The sequence below is a fragment of the Hyla sarda genome, chromosome 12 (genome assembly GCF_029499605.1).
Source record: "Hyla sarda isolate aHylSar1 chromosome 12, aHylSar1.hap1, whole genome shotgun sequence".
In the NCBI taxonomy this organism is placed as follows: domain Eukaryota; kingdom Metazoa; phylum Chordata; class Amphibia; order Anura; family Hylidae; genus Hyla; species Hyla sarda.
In genome coordinates, this window is record NC_079200.1 from 63760374 (window position 1) to 63783813 (window position 23440).

Below are 23440 nucleotides of genomic sequence, written 5' to 3' on the forward strand. Positions count from 1 at the left end.
CTTTTTAACTTTCTGGCACCAGTTGATTAAAAAAAAAAAAAAAAAAAAAAATTTTCCACCAGAGTACCCCTTTAAGTCACAAGCCACTTTGTTGGGTGCAGAAGAAAAATGTCCATAGGTCCCTATACACTTTCAAGAGCCCGACTGACTCCTGCCAAATCTCCTCCTGACAGATGAGAGGGGTCAGGCATGTTGGATTTCAACTGTATTTAAATATCAGACTGCTGTGGGTACCCAATATCCCCTTCACTCTCATAAACTGAGTCTTAGGCAGACAGCATGACACTAGGGGGGGGGGGGGGGCATTAAAAATCTCGTAACGCAGGTTATAAAGATCCATTGGTTTAGAACACAAGGCTGGCTGAATAGATTAGCTTTCATCCTCAGTTTAACATTTAAAAAGTGCAATAAATTTACATAATTCTCTACTGTGAAATTCTTAGCTTTATGGCAAAGATATTAAACCAACCTATGTGGACTGGAGAGGAGGAGGCATTACTGGTATCTGTGGAATATGCATATATATATATATATATATATATATATATATATATATATATATACATACATATACACACACACACACTGCACAGACTTTTGAAGGCAGGGCAATATTTTGTAATCTTGGCCCATGATTACACATTGGGGAGGGGGGTGCATACAGTAGATAGGTACTTCAAAGCTTGAGACTTTTAAACAGAGGTAAATTAAAGAGTACCTGTGATCAAACCATATTTTCTAACCTAACTCAGATTATATTCCTGCCCTTTTTTCTGAGCTTTAACCCCTTAACGACCACGGACGTAAATGTACGTCCTGGTTTGGCGGTACTTCGCGCACCAGGACGTACATTTACCTCCTATGCATGACCACGAGAATCGGAACGGTGTTCGCGTCATACACGGCAGGTTCTGGCTGCTAGCAGCAGCCGGGGACCCGCCAGTAATGGCCGACATCCACGATTGCGCGGATGTCCGCCATTAACCCCTCAGATGCCGTGATCAATACAGATCACGGAATCTGCGGCAGTGCGGTACTTTGAGTGGATGATCAGATCGCCCACAGAGCTGCCGCGGGGATCCGATCATCCAGCATGGCGGCCGGAGGTCCCCTCACCTGCCTCCGGCCGTCTCCCGGGGTCTTCTGCTCTGGTCTGAGATCGAGCAGACCAGAGCAGAAGATGACCGATATACTGATCGGTGCCATGTCCTATACATAGCACTGAACAGTATTAGCAATCAAATGATTGCTATAGATAGTCCCCTATGGGGACATAAAGTGTAAAAAAAAAAGTAGAAAAATGTAAAAATAAAAAGTAAAAAAAAGTGAAAAATCCCCTACCCAATAAAATTGTCGTTTTTAAAAAAAATAAACATATTTGGTATCGTCGCGTGCGTAAATGTTCGAACTATCAAAATATAATGTTAATGATCCCGTATGGTGAATAGCGTAAACGTAAATAATTAAAAAAGTCAAAAAATGCTGCTTTTTTGTCACATTTTATTTAATATATGCAAATGTGGTATCAATAAAAAGTACAGATGACGGCGCCAAAAATGAGCCCTCAAACCGCCCTATATATGGAAAAATGAAAAAGTTATAGGTGGTCAAAATAGGGCGATTTTAGATTACTGATTTTGTACAAAAAGTTTGAGATTTTTTTTAAGCGATACAAAAATATTAAAGTATCTAGCCATTTGTATCATTTTAATCGTATTGACCCACAGAATAAAGAACACATGTCATTTTTACTGTAAAGTGTACAGTGTGAAAACAAAACCCTCCAAAATGTGCAAAATTGTGGTTTTCATTTAAATTTCCTCCCTAAAAAAATATATTTTGGGGTTCGCCGTACATTTTTTGGTAAAGTAAGATTGGTCATGCAAAAAACAAGCCCTTATATGGGTCTGTAGATGGAAATATAAAAGAGTTATGGATTTTAGAAGGCGAGGAGGAAAAAACGAAAACGCTAAAATAAAATTGTCCTGGTCCTTAGGGTTAAAATGGGCTTGGTCCTTAAGGGGTTAAAAAGCTCTGTATCATACCTTTTCCCTTGCTCACATCGTGTGAGCTCCCGGAAGGAGAAAGTGGGCGTTCCCCAGCAGGCGCAATGTCACTGAAGCCTATGAGAGCTGTGCCTCACCATGCCCCACACATTCCTGAGTTTGGTCTCCTGCCAGGTCGGAAGGAGATGAAACTAACTGTTTGACTTGCGCACAGAACAGAGCCACCTAGTGGCTGTTTTTTTCAATCACATTAAAAACATATCAAGGTTGAGAATTTTAACCTCTTAACCTGTTAACAACCAAAGACGTGTATACACGTCCTTGTGCCATTAACAAGGTATGGTGCGGCCGTCCCTCAGCTGATTCTTGTAGCTGAGGGCTTGTGTTAATAGCAGACATGCGGCTGGCTATTAACCCTTTAGATCGCCGCTGTCAACTTTGACAGCGGTGTCTAAAGGAACCTGTAAACGCTCCCTTGTGGTCCAGTGAGGTGAATCGCTTACCTCTCCTCCTATGGCTGCTGCTCTGTGAATGATAAAGCCTGGCAGGACCAGGCTTTAGCAATCGAGCACAGATCACACAGACCAATGTGGTTCTATGGAACCACATTCATTTGTATGAGGAATCGAATGACTCCTCCTGAAAGGTCCCTAAGGGGACTAAAAGTGTAAAAAAAAAAAAACACACACATTAACCCTTCCTTATTAAAAGTTTTAAACATCCCCTTTTCCCAAATTCCATATAAAAAATTATAAAAATAAACATATGTGGTATCGCTGCGTGCGTAAATGCCCGAACTATAAAAATATAATGTTAATTAAACCGCACGGTCAATGGCGTATACGTAAAAAAAAAAAAAAAAAAAAAAATCCAACATTAAGTATTTTTGGTCACTTTGTATACTCTAAATTTTTTTTTATAAAAACTGATCAAAAAGTCCCATCAAAACAAAAATGGTACCGATGAAAACTTCATGGTGCAAAAAAAGAGCCCTCATACCTCCCCGTATATGGAAAAATAAAAAAGTTATAGGGGTCAGAAGAGGACATTTTTTACCTACAAATTTTTGGGCATAAAGTTATAATTTTTTTTAACAGAAGTAAAACAAAATCAAACCTATATAAGATGGATATAATTTTAATCATATGGACCTAACTTTTAATGCAAGCCCATAAAACAAGGGGTACCACAAAATGCAAATAGGATATAATTCATAAAAGGTAGAATTATATCCACAGTAGTTCTGGATACGTTCGATAAAGCCTATAACACAGATCGGATCTACCCACCTAAGAAATCCGTATATCAAAAAATGATACAAAAATCAAACCAATTACAAGATAGAAAGGTAAGTATACACAGTATGTATCTATTAGGCCCTAACCCCCGATGACACAGGGAAGGGTGCAGGGAAGGACAACAGGGGGGCTGGGACCGGGAGCCTATCGCTGCCTATGCTAGTCCTTATCCTAGGCCCTACCCCTAAGCGGAATTATAGTCCTAATAAGGACAGTCCCACACTGGAACCTCCTAATGTAAACTGTCCTTACCCCTTAAAATAAACTGTCTAAGGATATAGCTACCTAGCTAGCCGGGCATATCCCTAGAGCTATGTGTAAATGATGAACACACAGTTAGGGGTATCAAGTAATGGACATCACTGGTATTTAATAGTTACATTGATTGCCTAAAACTAATCAATGTTATTGGCTATAGGAGATGTCTTTATAACAACAAGGTATGTTGTGTATGGTACAAAACATCATACAGTGTATCCCTAGATGTATGTTGGGTAAGGTTGGGAACTGAATACGGTGGCAAGTAGGGGAGAAAAGGACTAACCCGTTCCTATTATAAAAGATAATATCAAATAAGTCATATATAGCAACACTTGTTAGAGCCAAAGCCAGCAAAAAGGTATTAATACAGATAAGATGCCAGCCACACATAGTAACACTAATTATATCCCCAGCCACAGTATTAGGAGGGCATTAAAGGAGTAGTCCAGTGGTGACCCAGTGGTGGACAACTTATCCCCTATCCTAAGGATATGGGATAAGTTTGAGATCGCGGGGGGTCTGACCAGTGGGGCCCCCTGCAATCTCCTGTACGGAGCACCGACAGCCCGCGGGAAGGGGGCGTGTCGACCTCCGCACGAAGCGGCGGCCGACACGCCCCCTCAATACAACTCTATGGCAGAGCCGAATCGCTGCCTTCGGCAATCTCCGGCTCTGCCATAGAGATGTATTAAGGGGGCGTGTTGGCTGCCGCTTCGTGCGGAGGTCGACACCCGCTATCTGGCCGGAGAGCCTGGCCCCCGTACAGAGAGATCGCAGGGGGCCCCAGCGGTCAGACCCCCCCGCGATCTCAAACTTATCCCCTATCCTTAGGATAGGGGATAAGTTTTTCACCACTGGACTACCCCTTTAATGATTTAAAGAGGTGTATAATTTTATGGCACCAGTTTATTTAAATAAAATTGTATTTCCCCTGGAGTACCCATTCAAATTATCTGAATTGAAGGATGATACAGTTCACCTACACTGAAACATTGTAGTAAGTATCAGGACAGGAGAGAGATTTGTCCTACTGAGGCGCTTTTAGAGACAACTGTAAGATAAACCATGTGTAAGTCTATGTAGCTTTCCAGATTCTGGTTCCATTTACTGTGAGCAATTAAAAAAATGGAAATGAATTGAAACATGCGAAATTGAAAAACATTTCATAGCCCTGAGCCCAATGTACAATCTGGAGAGGTGGGATTATAGGAGAGGGGGTGGGGTAGATGTTCATTTTCAAGAAGTGACCCCTTGAAATGGCTCAGAGATCAGTGATGCTGTCAAGATTGTAGTTCCCAGATTTACTATAAGATAGAGGGATATAAAAGGGTCTGTGCATGGCTGAAAGGTGAAGAAGGTCTGGGGTGACCCCTCCACAGATTTGCTGGTGGCAGGTGATGTGTCCTGACTGCTGGTCTGCAGGCTCTTCCAGGGATGATGGGGGGTATTTATCAAAGGATGTGTTTTTTTCACGTAACTTTGGCGCAATACTTTGGCGTCTTTGGTGTCTTTTTGCGCCAAAGTTTGGCGCATCTTCTCCTCTGTCATTTTTACAACTTTCTCAAAATCACACGGTCCTGTGTGTGATTTTAACTTTAGTCAGTAATTCATCATTTGTGCCAATCGATCTTTGGCGCAATTTTGGCCCAAATTCAGTTTTTTTGGGCGCAAATCCCCGCCAAGAAATTTTGCACATGGATAACACACTTAGCAATGGCAGAAAATGTAAAGGCGTCAAAATACATTAAACATTTTTTTGGTGAAAGCAGCGACGCCTCCAGGGCTGCTCAATACTATCCTGTGACATAGTTGTCTCTGAGGAACCTTCACCCTCCGTTGAGCCAGCATTGGACATGGCCGCACAGGATCAGGAAAGGTAATCACTAAAGCAGTGGTCTCCAACCTGCGGACCTCCAGATGTTGCAAAACTACAACTCCCAGCATGCCGTTGGCTGTCCGGGCATGCTGGGAATTGTAGTTTTGCAACATCTGGAGGTCCGCATGTTGAAGACCACTGCACTAAAGTAACAAAAAAAAAAAAAAAAAAAACTACTCAAGTTGAAAATAAAATCCATTTCACATGGTGACTATAAACCCCACAAAAGAAAATAACTCCTGTCGCTTGCTGATATACTGCAGGAGGGACTCCGAAATGGCCGCTCTACAGGGTAAAATATGCGTCCTCTGTGGGGGTAAGTTCTGTGTAAAAGGCGCTGTGAGCAGCTGATTTCAACATTTAAGCCAAAATTACTAACAACTTGCACCAAATGATAAATTTGGTCCATGTCCACGAAAACCAAAGTGAAAAAAAAAAAAAAAAAAAAGGGTAAAAAGAAACTGTCAACAGGCAAAATTGATAAATACCCCCCCCCCCCCCCCGATATTCTCGGAGTCTTTGTTTCATTCATACCTGGAAATGATCCTACACTGTCAGGATGGAAAGAAGAGTGACAGGCCGTGTAATAGGACCATCTGGCGGCACGGCCATTGGAGGGACCACCTGGGATAGTCTGCGGATGACTGAATGCATATAGCTGTATGGTAGAGACATGATCTCACCAACACAATCAGATCTGCATGGTGATACCTCTTACTTAGCTGGTGTATCTTATTCTATAAAGTGTGATACTGTCTGCTGAATGTGTGCATCTAAGCCTAACATGTGTGATACTGTCTGCTGAGCTGGTGTATCTAACTCTGTAATGTGTGATAGGGTCTGTTGAGCTGGTGTATCTAATTCTGTAACGTGTGAAACTGTCTGCAAAGCTAATGTATCTATGTCTATCAAGTGTGATACAGTCAGCTGAGTTGTAGTATCTAATCCTAGAATGTGTGATACTTATGCTGAGCTGCTGTATCTATGCTTATCATGTGTGATACTATTGCAGACTACATCATGCTGACCACAATGTTTCCTAACACCTTTTCACACAGGCTGGTTATAATAACAACGGGCAATGTTGGAGGAGGGTGACACTGGGTGGGGGAGGGTGAAGTTCTGCAGCATCACCATGACAACCTCAATTATTTGGACTAGAAAAAATAATGACGGCAATCAAAACAAGTGATACCTTATTGGGGATATCACTTCTCGGTGTGACAAAGCCATTGCCCTGCCATCCTAAGAGAAGCTGCAGACTTCACCGTGCAATGTATCAGTGAAAAAGGACTACAATGATTAAGAGAACCCATAAAGCGTGACATCACTCCCATCCTCCTCTGATACAAACAGATGGGTGTAGTAACCAAGCTTTGAAAAATTTAAAGGGCAACTCTAGAAAAAAAATTATTCCTCAATGTTCAGAATCCTTTATGAATACCGTCTGCTCAAAGAGTTTTTTGAGATATTAAGCAACAAAGGTGACTGTGATTATAGGGTTAACTTCAAGCCCACTGTTGTGTTGTCATAGGCTCTGGATACCACACAAGTCTGGTGTTCCCCGTACTTGGTGCTCAGAATCCGACCTTCCCAGAGGCTCCTGCCCAACCCCCATTCACAGGGACCACCCTGAATTCAGGCCTCCCCTCCATGCAGACAATAGGTGTCTGTACACAGCCGCACTGCTGGACATTTGCTCCATTTGTGACATGTGTCACTCATTTGCCCCATTCACCCCGGGATAAGTCACAATTTTCTAATACACTTTTTCACAATTTTCAAGATCTCTGCTTGCTGTCAGCCAATGGTCCTACTCCTCTTTCCATTCGGAAGCTAAAAACCAATACAGACCAAACACTTCTCCCAGCTGGGGGTTTGTTACAATTGTGGACAATCCTTTGTCTCTTTCTTTCTCTCTCCAACACTGATAGTTTGCTACAATGTGTCAATGATCAAATGTATCAGTTTGAAGTACAGTGATCCCTCAACTTACAATGGCCTCAACATACAATAGTATTTTCTGGACCATTGTAACTTGAAACCAGACTCAACATACAATGTACAGACAGTCCAGATCTGTGAAATGTGTCACAACTGGAGGAACCGACCAATCAGAATGGGCATTCACTGGTAAATCACCTGTATTACTGAAGTGCATGCACTGACTGGCTGTCTGGTAGCGCCCCCTACAGTACATGGAGGAACTACAAGTTCTGTACTACTCCTTACCTGTGCCAGGGTTAGCTGCTCCTTTGGACACCAAGTAAGGGTGGCCCCATTTGGGACACTGTGTGTACTGTATAGGACCCTGAAGAAGCTCCTATCCTCTACATAAACCATTGTTTCCCAACCAGGGTGCCTCCAGCTGTTGCAAAACTACAACTCCCAGCATTCTATTAGTTATCTACTTATTTTTGTTTAATCCTCACTTTTTCCTATTTTTGGATGACATTTTGGGGCTTCAGAACCAATTACCAGGTTTCCATAGAGTTCTGGTCTCAACATACTATGGTTTCAACATACAATGGTCGTCCTGGAACCAATTAATATTGTAACTTGAGGGAACACTGTACATCCCACCAAGGACTGTATACTATGGTAACAATTAGAGATGAGCGAATTTACAGTAAATTCGATTCGTCACGAACTTCTCGGCTCGGCAGTTGATGACTTATCCTGCATAAATTAGTTTAGCTTTCAGGTGCTCCCGTGGGCTAGAAAAGGTGGATACAGTCCTAGGAAAGAGTCTCCTAGGAATGTAACCACCTTTTCCAGCCCACCGGAGCACCTGAAAGCTGAACTAATTTATGCAGGATAAGTCATCAACTGCCGAGCCGAGAAGTTCATGACGAATCGAATTTACTGTAAATTCGCTCATCTCTAGTAACAATTGTAACAAACCCTCAGCTGTGCGACGTATTAGGCAAGGGCTCTATAGCAACTACTAAGTCTGGGTTCACAATAGAGTAATATGGACCCACTTTTGCATCCGTATTATGGCTGCAAGTCCCAGGCCAACAGCTGTCAGTTTAGGTCATCAGACCTGCGGCCTGGCTGGGACAAGCAGACACAATACAGATGCAAAAATGCATCTGTAAAATGCTTGTGTGAACCTAGGCTTACTGCCACTGTCATGTGACTTCAATGTTTTGACATTCTTGTAGTAGTTTCACAAGCATTTTTTCACATCCATAGGATGAGTGCACTGATCAGCAGTTTTATTGCAGCCAGAAGTCGCCATGAAGGCTAGATGTGTATGGGGATGTCAGCCTCTCAACTTCATTAAAAAGGTTTCCATTCATTGACAGCAAGTAGATGGTTACTCTGTTATGGGGGCACTGTGGCGTGTGCATCTCCAATATGTAACTGCTGCAGATCAGATTGATGACAACGATGACATGGCCCAGCATGCTCAACACTGGAGGGAGGGGTGTGCACAGGGTGCGGACGGGGTCACGCTCACTCCCCCCATACAGGTGTCACCCCTGACATAATGCCCCACAAATCCCTGCTGCTTTGCTGTACTTATTTATTATAGCTGCAGCAGAGCTTTACAACTTTTTATTGTATTTTGGCTTTTTTCTTTTATAAAAGTTTTTACCTTTCTCCTGAAAACAAACTCAACCCCGAGGACAAAAAATTCCAAAAGCCAAAGATAAATCCCAGCAAGTCACTGCATATCGCAGGGGGGGAAATGCCTGTCCGTGCTCATAAGTACTGTAAAGGCAATATTAAGGGTGGTGGGGGCGAGATGACTGACAAGCTGGATACACACAACGTGACAAATAGTAAAAGTGTCATACCCCCTCAACACTTACTACTGAGATCAGGACATTCCACCAACATCTGCCTCCTGACATCTTCAGCTCATTACTCTGATAGGCAGGTGCAGCTCTCATACCAGCCGGGGGCCACAAACATCCTCGAAGGCCAATTACACTTATTAAAGGGGTATTCCAGGAAAAAAAATTTTTATACATCAACTGGTTCCAGAAAGTTAAACAGATTTGTAAATTACTTCTATTAAAAAATCTTAAAGGGGTACTCCGCCCCTGGCATCTTATCCACTATCCAAAGGATAGGGGATAAGATGTTAGATCGCCGGGGTCCCGCTGCTGGGGACCCCGGAGATCGCCGCTGCGGCACCCCGCCATCATTACTGCACAGAGCGAGTTCGCTCTGTGCGTAATGACGGGCGATACAGGGGCCAGAGTAGCGTGACGTCATGGCTCCGCCCCTCATTACATCACGGCCAGTCCCCTTAATGCAAGTCTATGGCAGGGGGCGTGATGATCGCCACGCCCCCTCCCATAGACTAGTATTGACGGGGGCGGGCCGTGACGTCACGAGGGGCGGAGCCATGACGTAACGATGCTCCGGCCCCTATATTGCCCGTCATTACGTGCAGAGCGATCTCGCTCTGCGCAGTAATGATAGCGCAGTGCCGCAGCGGCGATCCCCGGGGTCCCCAGCAGCGGGACCCCGCCGATCTGACATCTTATCCCATATCCTTTGGATAGGGGATAAGATGTCTAGGGGTGGAGTACCCCTTTAATCCTTTCAGTACTTATGAGCTTCTGACGTTAAGGTTGTTCTTTTCTGTCTAAGTGTTCTCTGATGACACCTGTCTCGGGAAACGCCCAGTTTAGAGGCAAATCCCCATAGCAAACCTCTTCTAAACTGGGCGGTTCCCGAGACACGTGTCATCAGAGAGCACTTAGACAGAAATGAACAACCTTAACTTCAGAAGCTCATAAGTACTGAAAGGATTAAGATTTTTTAATAGAAGTAATTTACAAATCTGTTTAACTTTCTGGAGCCAGTTGATATATATAAAAAAGTTTTTTCCTGGAATACCCCTTTAATACTATCAGTTGTATAGAATTCATTGCTTAGCATAGTATAGTGCAGTGATCTCCAACCTGCGGACCTCCAGATGTTTCAAAACTACAACTCCCAGCATGCCAGGACAGCCGTTGCTGGGAGTTGTAGTTTTGCAACATCTGGAGGTCCGCAGGTTGAAGACTACTGGTATAGTGTATTTACAAAAAATATAGTTTATAGTATAGTGTATTTACAAAAAAAATAAAAAATAAAAAATTATAATATATATATATATATATATGTATATATATCTTTTAATACTGCCTCCTATGTACAATAATATAATTATTACTGTACATAGAGATTGTCTGATTTCCTGTTTTCTCCTCCGATATGTTACTCTGTATGACAGTGGTCTCTTTCCCGAGGTTGTATCAGTTTCAATGTTGCATTTATTTGTGTTAGATATGTTGCAATATTTTTGTTTGTCTTTGTCTTAATTTGGAAAAAAAAATGCAGCATTAAAAAAAACTTAAAAGAAGACGGCGATCACGTGATACTATCATTTGGTTTTCCATAGATAAAATTCTAAACTAAGAACATTTTTCCACAATTTGGAACAATAAATATTAACACAGTGTTCGCCTGGTGGAGGTTCTGAATAGTGACCACCTGATCAGTAGTAGGGGTGTCCCGATGCATTTTTCACACTCTCCCTTGAACCCCCTAGATGAGTGGTCTTCAACCTGCGGACCTCCAGATGTTGCAAAACTACAACTCCCAGCATGCCCGGACAGCCGTTGGCTGTCCGGGCATGCTGGGAATTGTAGTTTTGCAACATCTGGAGGACCCCAGGTTGGAGACCACTGCCCTAGATCAATGAAAGTGGAACTTTCCCTTAAGCCTTGTTGCTATTGTCTATAATATTTTGGAGCAGAGTCGTGATGGGCAGAGGTGTCCCAGGACATACAAAGTGCAAAGTGATAATAGAAAGTCAATGGGAACTTACCAGCTGGACTGTGCAGAGGAGAATTAAGGTGCATCTTCCCGTGCAGCATCCCATCCTCTTGCTGGGTTTGGGGGGCACACAGTCTTAATGCAGACCCCCGATCAGTGAGCTGCCTGTGGTTATGAGGCTCTACTGCTGGGGACCATGGTCTGGACACGGCCAGGGACTTGCTGCCTTCACCACACTGATATGTAGGAACAGATGCTTTTCTCACAATGTGATCAACTGATGCTCAGCCTCTCCCCCTTAATCTCCCTTTCTCACAATTGCAAGGAGGAGGGAGGGGGCATATTGCTTGTCTTAAAGGAGCCACGCTGAACGAATCCCAGACAAAAGAGCCTGACAATGGTTGGAGCCCAGAGTAGATAATGAATGCGTGTCGCAACGTCTGCAGCACAAATTCGTAGACAAAGCGTTCATAGATACCATTGAGAGTTTTGTTACAGAAAAAATATCATTAACCCTTATATAAGGCAAATGAAGCAAATCCCTAATATATTCATCTTACCAGCAGGAAATTAAAAATGGAGACAAACACTGCATGGAAAGTGCAAAAAATTAAACCCCTCTTCCTCCCACTCCCCCAATTCACAAGGTGCATGCATAAAATAATACTGCCAAATGCATAAATTATACCTCTATATGGTATCCAAATATTACATTGTAGTGCCACATAACGTAACACCCTCATACAGTCTCTAAAGGATACTGTCATATCATTTAAAAATAATAGCAAAGTTTACATAACACTGACTAATAATGCCTAAATAATACTCTTAAATAATACTCTGTCTGCCCAACCAACTCTCTATTTTACTGAGAAAACCCAAAAAGGGGCGTGGCTGTCCGGAAAAGGGCGTGGTCTCCAAAAAGGGGTGTGTTCCCAACATTTTCACAAAAACCCAACATATTTATTAAGGTTTCCACAGAAAATGTGCTGGATTTGAGCTGAGGAAAACCCGACAGATCAGAGCATGTGTAAAAAAAAAAGCAAAGTGTAGGGAAAGCTTAGTAAATACTGTGGGAAAAAAAATTGTAGGGAATTAAAACCCACAAAGAAACCTACACAACACTCTTAGTAAATAAGGACCAATGTGTACTAGCGCCATGCCTTGTGGCCATTTAATAGATATGGCGCATGAAGATATTTCCAGTACACAAATTAAAGGTGTAGAAAAATCATTCACCTATATCACCCCTAATAAATCCCCCCTATAGTGGCTAAATACAGTTATACTGTCACATATTTCTAAATAATACTTCCAACTATGTCCACTTGATACTGCCATATAAATTCTACGTAACACACTAATACCGTGTCTAAATAATATTATATAATGCTTATATAACACTCCCAACAATGTCCACATAATACTGCCACATTATGTCTATATAAATACACTAAGTGGCTAAATACAGTAATACTGCCATATACTTTATAAATATTACTTACAACATTGATCAAATAATACTGCTATATAATGCCAAATCATAATCCCAACAATGTCCACATGATACCGCTATATAAGGCCTAAAAATTAAAGCCCCAACAATGTCCATGTGATACTGCCATATAATGACTAAATAATACTCTTATACAATGTCTACATAATACCTAAATAATACTTAAAACAATGTTCAATTAAAGGAGAACTCCAGAATATAAAAATTGTCCCCCATACTGCCGGCAGTAAAAAAAAAAATAAAGATGTACATACCTTCCTCCGCTCCCCCGGTAACCAGCTCCGGTCTCCGCCGCGATCCTCTTCCTGGTTGCTGCTGGTCGGCGAGTCATACTGCACTCAGCCAATCACTGGCCGCAGTAAAGTCCCCACTCGGCCGGCGATAGGCTGAGCGGCAGTGTGAGAACGCTTCAAGACACAAAATTCTTCACTACACCGGCACCTGCGTCCGGGACCGAAAATGTCACACTGCCGCTCAGCCTATCGCCGGTGATTGACTGAGCGCAGTATGACTCACCGACCACCAGGAAGAAGATCACGGCGGAGACTGGAGCCGGTTAATGGAGGCCCCGGGGGAGCGGAGGAAGGTATGTACATCTTTATTTTTTTACTGCCGGCAGTATGGGGGACAACTTTTATATTCTGGAGTTCTCCTTTAATATTGCCATATTATGCCTACATAATACTCCTAGGGGGAAATATTCATAAATGGTTATTTACCACGCCACTTTGTCATCGCCAAAAATGGTGCAATGTGTGCCACATTTTCAAAAGTAGTGCATGTCAGTTTGAAAATTTGATGCATTTCCAAGCCTCTCTTGTGCTGTAGCGTCTTTCACACCACTTCTACTGTGGTATAAATGGCAACAGTTTTATGCACCTAAAACTGGTGCTTAAACTTTGAATATAAAGTTTTGATTTTCCACTATCCTAAGCCACATTACTTTATACTGAAGTGGTGAGCATGGTGCTAATATGGTCAAAACCAGGCTCACAAGTGTTGAGAATGTGATGTTATTTTTTAATTGTGCCACTTTTACATACAATCTGGTACTAAAAGAGAAAATGTCACTTTTGAATGTCCCCCCCCCTTGAGTGTCCAAAAAATACCACCATATAATGTCTGTATTATACTCATATACAGTGTCTTCATAATACTGTTATATAATACCTAAATAATACTCTCAACAATGTAGAAATAATATTACTGCCATACAGTGCCCCTATAATAATACTACAATTCAATTCCAAAATAAAATTAACACTGTTTGATAATACTGGGCCATTTGGAGTAAATTTCAGTCTAACAATGTCTGGTTACCCAAGTAAGTGGCAGCCCTGGACTATTGCCAAGTTTGTCATGCAATGATTTCTAATAAAGGAGATTTCGACTAAAGAATTTATCCCCAATCCACAGGATAGGGTATAGGTAGGGGATCATGGGGCAATCCGACTGCTGGGGCCCCCTTCATTCACCGGGATGGGACCTGACGCTCAGTGAGGAGCGCCTGTCGTCTACTGATAGATGGCACACACTCCATTCATTCCTATAGGAGCACCGAAATAACCCGAGTACAGCTCTCGGGCATCGTCAGAGCTCCCATAGAAATTAACGGAGTGCATGCTGTCTACCGTTGGACAACATGCTCTCTTTACTGAGAGTGTCGGAGTCCCGTCCCGGAGATTGCGGGGGGCCCCAGCAGTCAGACCCCTGTGATCAGCTACATATCCCCTCTCCTGTGGATAGGGGGAAAGTTTTTATTCGGCGGAGTACTCCGGAACGCTGGTACTTAAAAAAATAAGTTTACCTCATCTGATAGCTCTTTCAAAGACCTTTCCAACGATACCTCATTTGTCAAATTTGACCCAGCCATTTTCTTGTAATTGCCACCTGTAGCAGTAAGCAGCCATGTCATAAAGACTACATTTCCCATGACTCCCTGCACCAGCTTCCTGTTAGCTGCTGCTCTCTCTCCCCCCCCCCCCAGGAAATTATAATAAATTATAATAAAGTGACGCCCACAGCTCCTTCCCTTGTGGTTATCTCCTCCCATTATCCCCCTCCCAGCTCATCAGCCCTCTCCATGTGCCCACTAGCGCAGTGTTTCCCAACCAGGGTGCCTCCAGCTGTTGCAAAACTACAACTCCCAGCATGCCCGGACAGCCTTCGGCTGTCCGGGCATGCTGGGAGTTGTAGTTTCGCAACAGCTGTAGGCACCCTGGTTGGGAAACACTGCACTAGCGGTGTCACAAGAATGCCGCAGCACTACGCAAATAGCGTAGGGCTAACGTAAGCAGCGATATGAGCCTAGCATTAGCCCTACGCTATTTGCGTAGTACTGCGCATGCGCAGAATAAATTAACTTTGGGGGAGTAGCCGACTCCGGGTGGGGAGGCCGGCGCAGCCCGCAGTGACTCATGGGAGGGATGAGTCACCGGGCGAAGATGGCGGCGGATCAAGAAGAAATACAGGTCGAGCGTCATCAAAAGACCCAGCTTCCGGCTGGAGAGAAAAGCGAGGAGAAGAACGGGAAGAAGACCATATGGAAAATGTGAGTATATTAGAATGTTATATAACTTTGCCTCATGCTACAATTCCCCTATAAAAGGTTAGCTCCGGAGTACTCCTTTAAGGGTAAGGCAATGCTACTGATAAAAAAAAAAAACAATACACAATTTACCAGCATTTAATAATCCAGAAAGTTCGATAATCCGCCACATATAATCTCCAGCACAGAAGTCCACAGGACTGAAAGAAGAAGAAAAAATTAGAAATGCAATGAGGATTTTTCCCTGATCATGGAGTGAAATAATCCAGAATATATAATAATCAAGAATATATAATAATCCAGCATCAATCAGGTGTCAAGTTGATGTTAGATTAAATACATTTTACTGTACTCTGGCAACCATTGCATATGGCATTGTTGGCAATACATGTCATTGTGCTGGTAGGGTATACTGTGATCACCAATGTCTTCACAAGAGCGTGGAGACACCTTACTTCATTGTTTTCCAAACAGTGTGTCTCCACTTGTTGCAAAACTACAACTCCCAGCATGCCCGGACAGCTTTTGGCTGTCCTGGCAAGCTGGGAGTTGTAGCTTTGCAACAGCTGGAGGCAAACTGGACACTGCCTAATGAGTTTTACAAACTCAATAAGGAGCAGTATGACTTGTGCTTGGGTGGCTGCTGCCATCTAGTGGCTGAAATGGTAACTGACAGCTACAAGTGATAGGCAATAAACATAAAAAATACAATAAAGTTCCTTCAGATTTTTACAGTAATTCTGCCCCAGCTGACTTTCAAACATGGCAGGCACTGTTACCTGAACACTATAAGAGACACAGCAGACACTATTACATGAATACTATAAGAAACACAGCAGGTACAATTACCTGACTACTATAAGAGATGCTGTATGAGCCATATAGAAATGTGAGAAGTGTGAAAGTCAGAGGTGTACCTTGAAGATGCTGGGTCCCAATGCAACATTTGTAAGGCTAGTGTAATGTCCGTTTATTTGTTTTTTGTATTTTTCTGTTTAGGTGTGTATTCACACACTAGGTTGTTCTGAGCAGTTTGCTATTCTCCCTGGTTAGGTAATAGTTAATGCTCTGAACCAATTAGAACTCAGGTGGGTCTATTTAACCCCTTAAGGACTCAGCGTTTTTCCATTTTTGCACTTTCGTTCTTTCCTCCTCACCTTTAAAAAAGCATAACCCTTTCAATTTTGCACCTAAAATTTCCATATTATGGCTTATGTTTTGCGCCACCAATTCTAATTCGCAGTGATATCAGTCATTTTATTCAAAAATCTACGGCGAAATGGAAAAAAAAATCATTGTGCGACAAAATGGAAGAAAAAATGCCATTTTGTAAATTTTAGGGGCTTCCGTTTCTATGCAGTACATTTTTCGGTAAAAATGACACCTTATCTTCTGTAGGTCCATACGATTTAAAATGATTTTTTATTAATTCGGAAAAAAATCATAACTACATGCAGGAAAATTTATATGTTTAAAATTGTCCTCTTCTGACCCTATAACCTTTTTATTGTTCTATGTACCGGGTGGTAAGAGGGCTCATTTTTTGCGTTGTGATCTGAAGTTTTTATCGGTACAATTTTTGTTTTGATCAAACTTTTTGATCGCTTTTTATTCATTTTTTTAATGTTATAAAAAGTGACCAAAAATACGCTATTTTGGACTTTGGCATTTTTTTGGCACATACGCCATTGACCGTGCAGTTTAATTAACAATATATTTTTATAATTTGGACATTTACGCACACAGCGATACCACATATGTTTATTTTTATTTACACCGTTTTTGTTTTTTATGGGAAAAGGGGGGTGATTCAAATTTTTATTAGGGAAGGGGTTAAATGATCTGTATTAACTTTTTTTGTTCACTTTTTTTTTTTACACAGATCACTGCAAAGCCATAGCTTTGGTCGCTTCTTTCATTTTTGAAAAGGCTTCTGAAAAATTAAATAATCAATCCGGTTGCTATGGGCAACTGGAGAACTTTTCCTCAGCACAGGTTTTGATAACTCGCCTCCAATATGTAAAAAGAAGGATGTATTTTTTTCAGCTGCGTAAATAAGTGACATGTCACACATTTTCTACAAAGAAATGTGCCAGAAAAACTGTGTGACTGTAGCCAAAAGTTTTATTTGTGCTCAGGGCTTACATTCGAGCTTGTGGTAGCGAGCGCAGAATACACAACTATGCAAACCATACATTGACTTACCAAGCGGTTAGAGTTGTTCCGTACTTGAGATTGCACCTACATACAAACCTATGCACCTATATAAATAAGAATGACTGACGAAGCGGTTGAGTTGTGCCCATAATCGCGTATGAGGGCACGCCTGTAGAGGGCAAAAATCAAGAAGTAGAATTAATAACAACATTCCTAACCATGATAACCAACACCACAACTAGTCCTATCTATCTCCCCTAAACTGCTCTTACTGGACTCAATAAACCAGAGAGCTGGCCTGCCGGCTAGCGACCACATGAGGCAGTACCTGACACTGGGAAGATAGGTGGTGAAGCCCACTGCGTCCGGCCTGGCACTGGAACAGGACCTGACTATGTGCTAGCTGATACGTTCGTGTTGACATACTCACTGTGGTGATTTGCAGAGAGGGGAACCGATAAAGCTTGTCGGGCATAACCTGTCCTTCTGTCCCTGCTGATAAGTGGCAAAATCTACATTGTTAGTTAAGTGATGTGAAGAGATGAATGGACTGTACCGTGAGTCTTATCCTAACCTGCCAACATACCGTCATGAATGTGGACTAAGGAGTAATGACCTGCAGCGGACGACAGGCCTCCTCATCCTGATCATGCCTGCAGGCTCGGCAGAACTCAGTAAATTAAGCCTAAGGACTATCACGCCTGCAGACAGGCATCAACCGAGCCACTGTGTCCGCAGACGTGACTGACCTCTGCGTGACTATTGTACCTGTAGACTGACAGGTCTCACATACCCTCGTGCCTGTGGATGTGACAGGTCTTTGCGTAACCGCTGTGCCTGGGATGGCAATCTGACTCGAACTTCGTACCTGTAGGCGTGACAGGTCTTTGAGTAACCCTCGTGTCTGTGGAAGAGATAGCTGTTAGCGTGGCGCTGACATGGGTGGACGAGACAGAATAATGCGTGAAAATAACCACCTATGAGTCGTGGAATTGTGACTCTATGACCTGTGTTGGGGGAACATTGACTGAGCCGTGAATCTCCCCGCAGGCATGGCAGGTGGAGATGGTATGCGACCCCCGAGTTTTTTTTTTTTTCGTGAACGGAAGTGAATGGCAGCTGAGTGCCTGACGTGATGTATGCGTGGAGACAAGGGATGAGACTGAGTGTATGCTGTTGCGCTGGAGAAGAGTCAGAACAGCATACGCAGGGGCCCCCACTGAAGACGTGTCAGCCAGGCGGTTGCCCCACTGCCTATATGTATTGAGTCATGTTGCACTGAAGCAGAGTCAGGAACAACAGACTTCACCAGGACCCCGACTGAAGCGAGTCAGGACTGAGGAACCTGGTGGGTGAGAGGACGTGCGAGGCTCTGAAGACGTGTCAGTAGCAGCGTCAGTGTGTGAAGCGAATAACTGTGGTAAGCAACAAGAGTGGTGAAAGTAACATGGATCAGTGGGTATGTGTGATGTGGAGTCATGTTGCACTGAAGCAGAGTCAGGAACAACAGACTTCACCAGGACCCCGACTGAAGCGAGTCAGGACTGAGGAACCTGGTGGGTGCGAGAACGTGCGAGGCTCTGAAGACGTGTCAGTAGCAGCGTCAGTGTCTGAAGCGAATAACTGTGGTAAGCAACAAGAGTGGTGAAAGTAACATGGATCAGTGGGTACGTGTGATGTGGAGTCATGTTGCACTGAAGCAGAGTCAGGAACAACAGAATTCACCAGGACCCCGACTGAAGCGAGTCAGGACTGAGGAACCTGGTGGGTGAGAGGACGCGCGAGGCTCTGCAGGCGTGTCAGTAGCAGCGTCAGTGTGAAACGAGTAACTGTGGTAAGCAACAAGAGTGGTGAAAGTAACATGGGTCAGTGGGTACGTGTGATGTGGAGTCGTGTTGCACTGAAGCAGAGTCAGGAACAGATGCTTGATCTGTGACTGAGCAGTTACTATGGTAACATGCCTGTGGAATGTCATCTGCGGGGACCAGTAGCCGGTACCGACGTGTGTGCAGAGTAACTATATGTGATTGTACCGTACAACCTGAGAATATCTGTACAGTATGAAGCTAATAGCGTGTGGATAGTGTATGCCATGTAAGGTTGTGCGTATGAGCAGTACTACCTATGAGCATGTGTGCGGTAACACAGTGGGGAGTTGGATATGACGACAGTTATGAGCGTACGTTCAGAGCAACCCGCATGCGCCCATGTATGAATGAAGCGGCATACGTGAGTGCCGTATGACCGTGATGGGCACGATGCAGTGCTAATGGCGTGAGCGTTCGGTACTATGACTGTACTCACAGTGTGTGGCGTGATGAGCGTATGTGCTGAGTGCAACAAGGAACTGTACCCACTGCATGGAAGCTATTCTCGTATGGACTGTACACAATACTATGCTGTCTCACTGAATATAACATTGCGGGCCTGTGTGCTGTATGCGACAATGGGACTGTACTCCCTGTGTGTGCCAGTATGAGCATGTGTACTGTGTGTGATACTATAAGTGTACCCACTGTGTGCAACACTGGGCGTGTGTATTGAATGCAACGGCAAACTGTACCCACTGTGACTGATAACAAGAACGCACGTACCGTGCACGATACCACAGCTGTACCCTCTGTGTGTGACACTGTGAGCGTGTGTGTTCTATACCATGATGTAGCTGTACTTGCTGCATGTGACCCTGAATATGTGTGTACTGTAAACGATTTGCTGTACCTACTGCAAGAAACACTATGACGTGTGTGCTCTATACCACGCTGTAACTGTGTGCCCTGCATGTGCCACCAAGAGCGCCTGTTATGCAGGATAAATGTTGTGAATGTTTATGCGTGGTGTAAAAGCTTGAGCATATGTGCAGTATGAAGCGGTGAGTGGTATAGTATTGACATAACGTAGAGCAGTAAAAGTTATGAGTGTATGCACCGAATACGAGTTGCATGCGGTGTGAAGCCATGAGCGTATGTATCGTGTGAAGCTACGTGTGGACTACATTCTACGAGTGACTGCATGGTATGAGTGCTGAGAGTAACTGCCTGGCGTGAACGCCAGGACACTGCACAGTGTAAATTGGTATGGGTGACTGCACGGTATGAGTGGTGAGCGACAGCACAATATAAATGATATGGGTGACTGCGCAGTATGACGCTATGAGTGACTGGACGGTATGATGCTATGAGCGGCTGCATGGTATGAAGCTATGAGTGACTGCACAGTAAAACGCTACGAGTGACTGCACGGTATGAATGCTGTGGGTGACTGTGACGGTATGAATGCTATGAGTGAATGCACGGTATGGAGCTAAGGGTGGCTGCACAATATGGAACGTTATGTGTGACTGTACGGCACGAACACTACTAGTGACTGAATATGAAACGCTGTGAGTGACTGCATGGCATGAAAGCGATGAGTGACTGCATTAAGTGGCCGCCATGGGTGACTGCACGGCACGAAGTTGTAGTGACTGCATGGGCTGTCTAGTGTATCACATGAATGTACTAATATTGACATAAGGCAACTGCAACAACCAGTATGAGCTTAATTGTACAGTTGTGTAAGAAAGCTGTAGGCAGAGCATGCTTTATAAGGTGGTATTACCTATGCACTGTATAAAGGTATTAACCCCTTAAGGACTCAGACCTTTTTTGCAATTCTGACCACTGTCACTTTATATATTAATAACCCTGGGATGCTTTTACCTTTTATTTGGATTACGAGATAGTTTTTTCGTGACATATTCTACTTTAACATAGTGGTAAATTTTTGTTATTGTTTGCATCCTTTCTTGGTGAAAAATTCCCAAATTTCATGAAAATTTTGAAAATTTCGCATTTTTCTAACTTTGAAGCTCTCTGGAAGACTACACCCCCCCTCCCTCCCTCCTTTCCCCATAGGTATATGCAGACCTACACCCCCCTCCCTCCCCCATAGGTATACGCAGACCTACACCCACCCCCCTCCCTTCCCCATAGGTATATGCAGACCTACACCCCCCTCCCTCCCTCCTTTCCCCATAGGTATATGCAGACCTACACCCCCCTCCCTTCCCCATAGGTATATGCAGACCTACACCCCCCTCCCTCCCTTCCCCATAGGTATATGCAGACCTACACCCCCTCCCCTCCCCATAGGTATATGCAGACCTACACCCCCCCTCCCCTCCCCATAGGTATATGCAGACCTACACTCCCCCCCTCCCCTCCCCATAGGTATATGCAGACCTACACCCCCCCTCCCCTCCCCATAGGTATATGCAGACCTACAACCCCCCTCCCTTCCCCATAGGTATATGCAGACCTACACCCCCCCTCCCCATAGGTATATGCAGACCTACACCTCCCTCCCTTCCCCATAGGTATATGCAGACCTATACCCCCCCCTCCCTTCCCCATAGGTATATGTAGACCTACAACCCCCCTCCCTTACCCATAGGTATATGTAGACCTACAACCCCCTCCCTTACCCATAGGTATATGTAGACCTACACCCCCCTCCCTTCCCCATAGGTATATGCAGACCTACAACCCCCCTCCCTTACCCATAGGTATATGTAGACCTACAACCCCCTCCCCATAGGTATATGCAGACCTACACCCCCCCTCCCCTCCCCATAGGTATATGCAGACCTACACCCCCCTCCCTTCCCCATAGGTATATGCAGACCTACAACCCCCCTCCCTTACCCATAGGTATATGTAGACCTACAACCCCCCTCCCTTACCCATAGGTATATGTAGACCTACACCCCCCTCCCTTCCCCATAGGTATATGCAGACCTACAACCCCCCTCCCTTACCCATAGGTATATGTAGACCTACACCCCCCTCCCCATAGGTATATGCAGACCTACACCCCCCCTCCCCTCCCCATAGGTATATGCAGACCTACACCCCCCCTCCCCATAGGTATATGCAGACCTACACCCCCCCCTCCCCATAGGTATATGCAGACCTACACCTCCCCTCCCTTCCCCATAGGTATATGCCGAACTACACCCCCCCTCCCTTCCCCATAGGTATATGCAGACCTACACCCCCCCTCCCTTGCCCATAGGTATATGCAGACCTACACCCCCCTCCCTTCCCCATAGGTATATGTAGACCTACACCCCCTCCCTTCCCCATAGGTATATGCAGACCTACACCCCCCCCCTCCCCATAGGTATATGCAGACCTACTAGAATTCTAGTATAGCCAAAAGTAAAACTCATGCCCGTCCCAAACCCTATGCTCTGAATCATCATTCTGGGAATGTGATGTGTGTGGCCGTCCCTATTCTGTTACCTCAAATGCGCACCCTGCTCAGGTGGAGAGAGAGCGCTGCGCATTTGAGGCAACTGCAAACCCCCTGCATTTTTTCTGAGGGTCCGGGGAACTGAAGTTCCAGAGTTGCTCTCATCCTCTCTTTGGCGGTCACCAAAGATGAGGGCCTTTAGAACTTCCTCTTGGAACTGCAGGAATGTCCCTGTGTTGCCAGCGTACTGGCACAGTACAAAACAGTTATACATGGCAACCTGTGCCATGTAGACAGCAACTTTTTTGTACCATGTCCAAGTTTTCCGCATTACATCATATGGCTTCAGGACTTGATCAGAGAGATCAACTCCCCCCTCATATACCGATTGTAGTCCAGAATAGTCCCGCGGTACCTCGCACAGGGACAGGGGTGCTGCCGTTCCCATGAATTGTGGTGAGCATAAGGACATCCCTCTTATCCTTATACCTGACCAGCAACAGGTTTTTATGGGAAAAGGCACGGGACTCACCCCGGGGGATAGGAGTCTGCAGGGGATGGGGCGGAAGGCCTCTTTGATTCTTCCGGACTGTCCCACAAGCGCCCGTGGATCTGGCGGCAAAGGATGTGAAGAGAGGGATACTAGTGTAAAAGCTATCCATGTAAAGGTGGCAACCTTTATCTAGCAATGGGTGCAAAAGGCCCCAAACGATTTTCCCGCTCACACCCAGAGTGGGGGGACATTCTGGGGGTTCAATA

The 23440-nt window shown here is 44.2% G+C and overlaps 1 protein-coding gene across 10 annotated transcripts in view; it reads right to left on the bottom strand.

Moving 5' to 3' along the window:
- The window catches only part of NKAIN4 (sodium/potassium transporting ATPase interacting 4), an 89181-nt gene that overhangs the window by 55366 nt on the left and 10375 nt on the right, over nucleotides 1–23440 (bottom strand). For 4 of the 10 annotated variants that reach the window (XM_056548916.1, XM_056548915.1, XM_056548917.1 and 1 more), the window contains 2 exons: nucleotides 15422–15489; nucleotides 14549–14631 (listed from right to left, as the gene is read on the bottom strand). The exons of 2 other annotated variants lie outside the window; for them this stretch is intronic. In XM_056548916.1, the coding sequence (XP_056404891.1) occupies nucleotides 14549–14631; nucleotides 15422–15489 (151 nt within the window). Of the gene's footprint in view, nucleotides 1–11277; nucleotides 11507–14548; nucleotides 14632–15421; nucleotides 15490–23440 lie in introns of those variants that run through there. 4 more of the 10 variants (XM_056548924.1, XM_056548923.1, XM_056548920.1 and 1 more) reach the window with 3 other exon arrangements.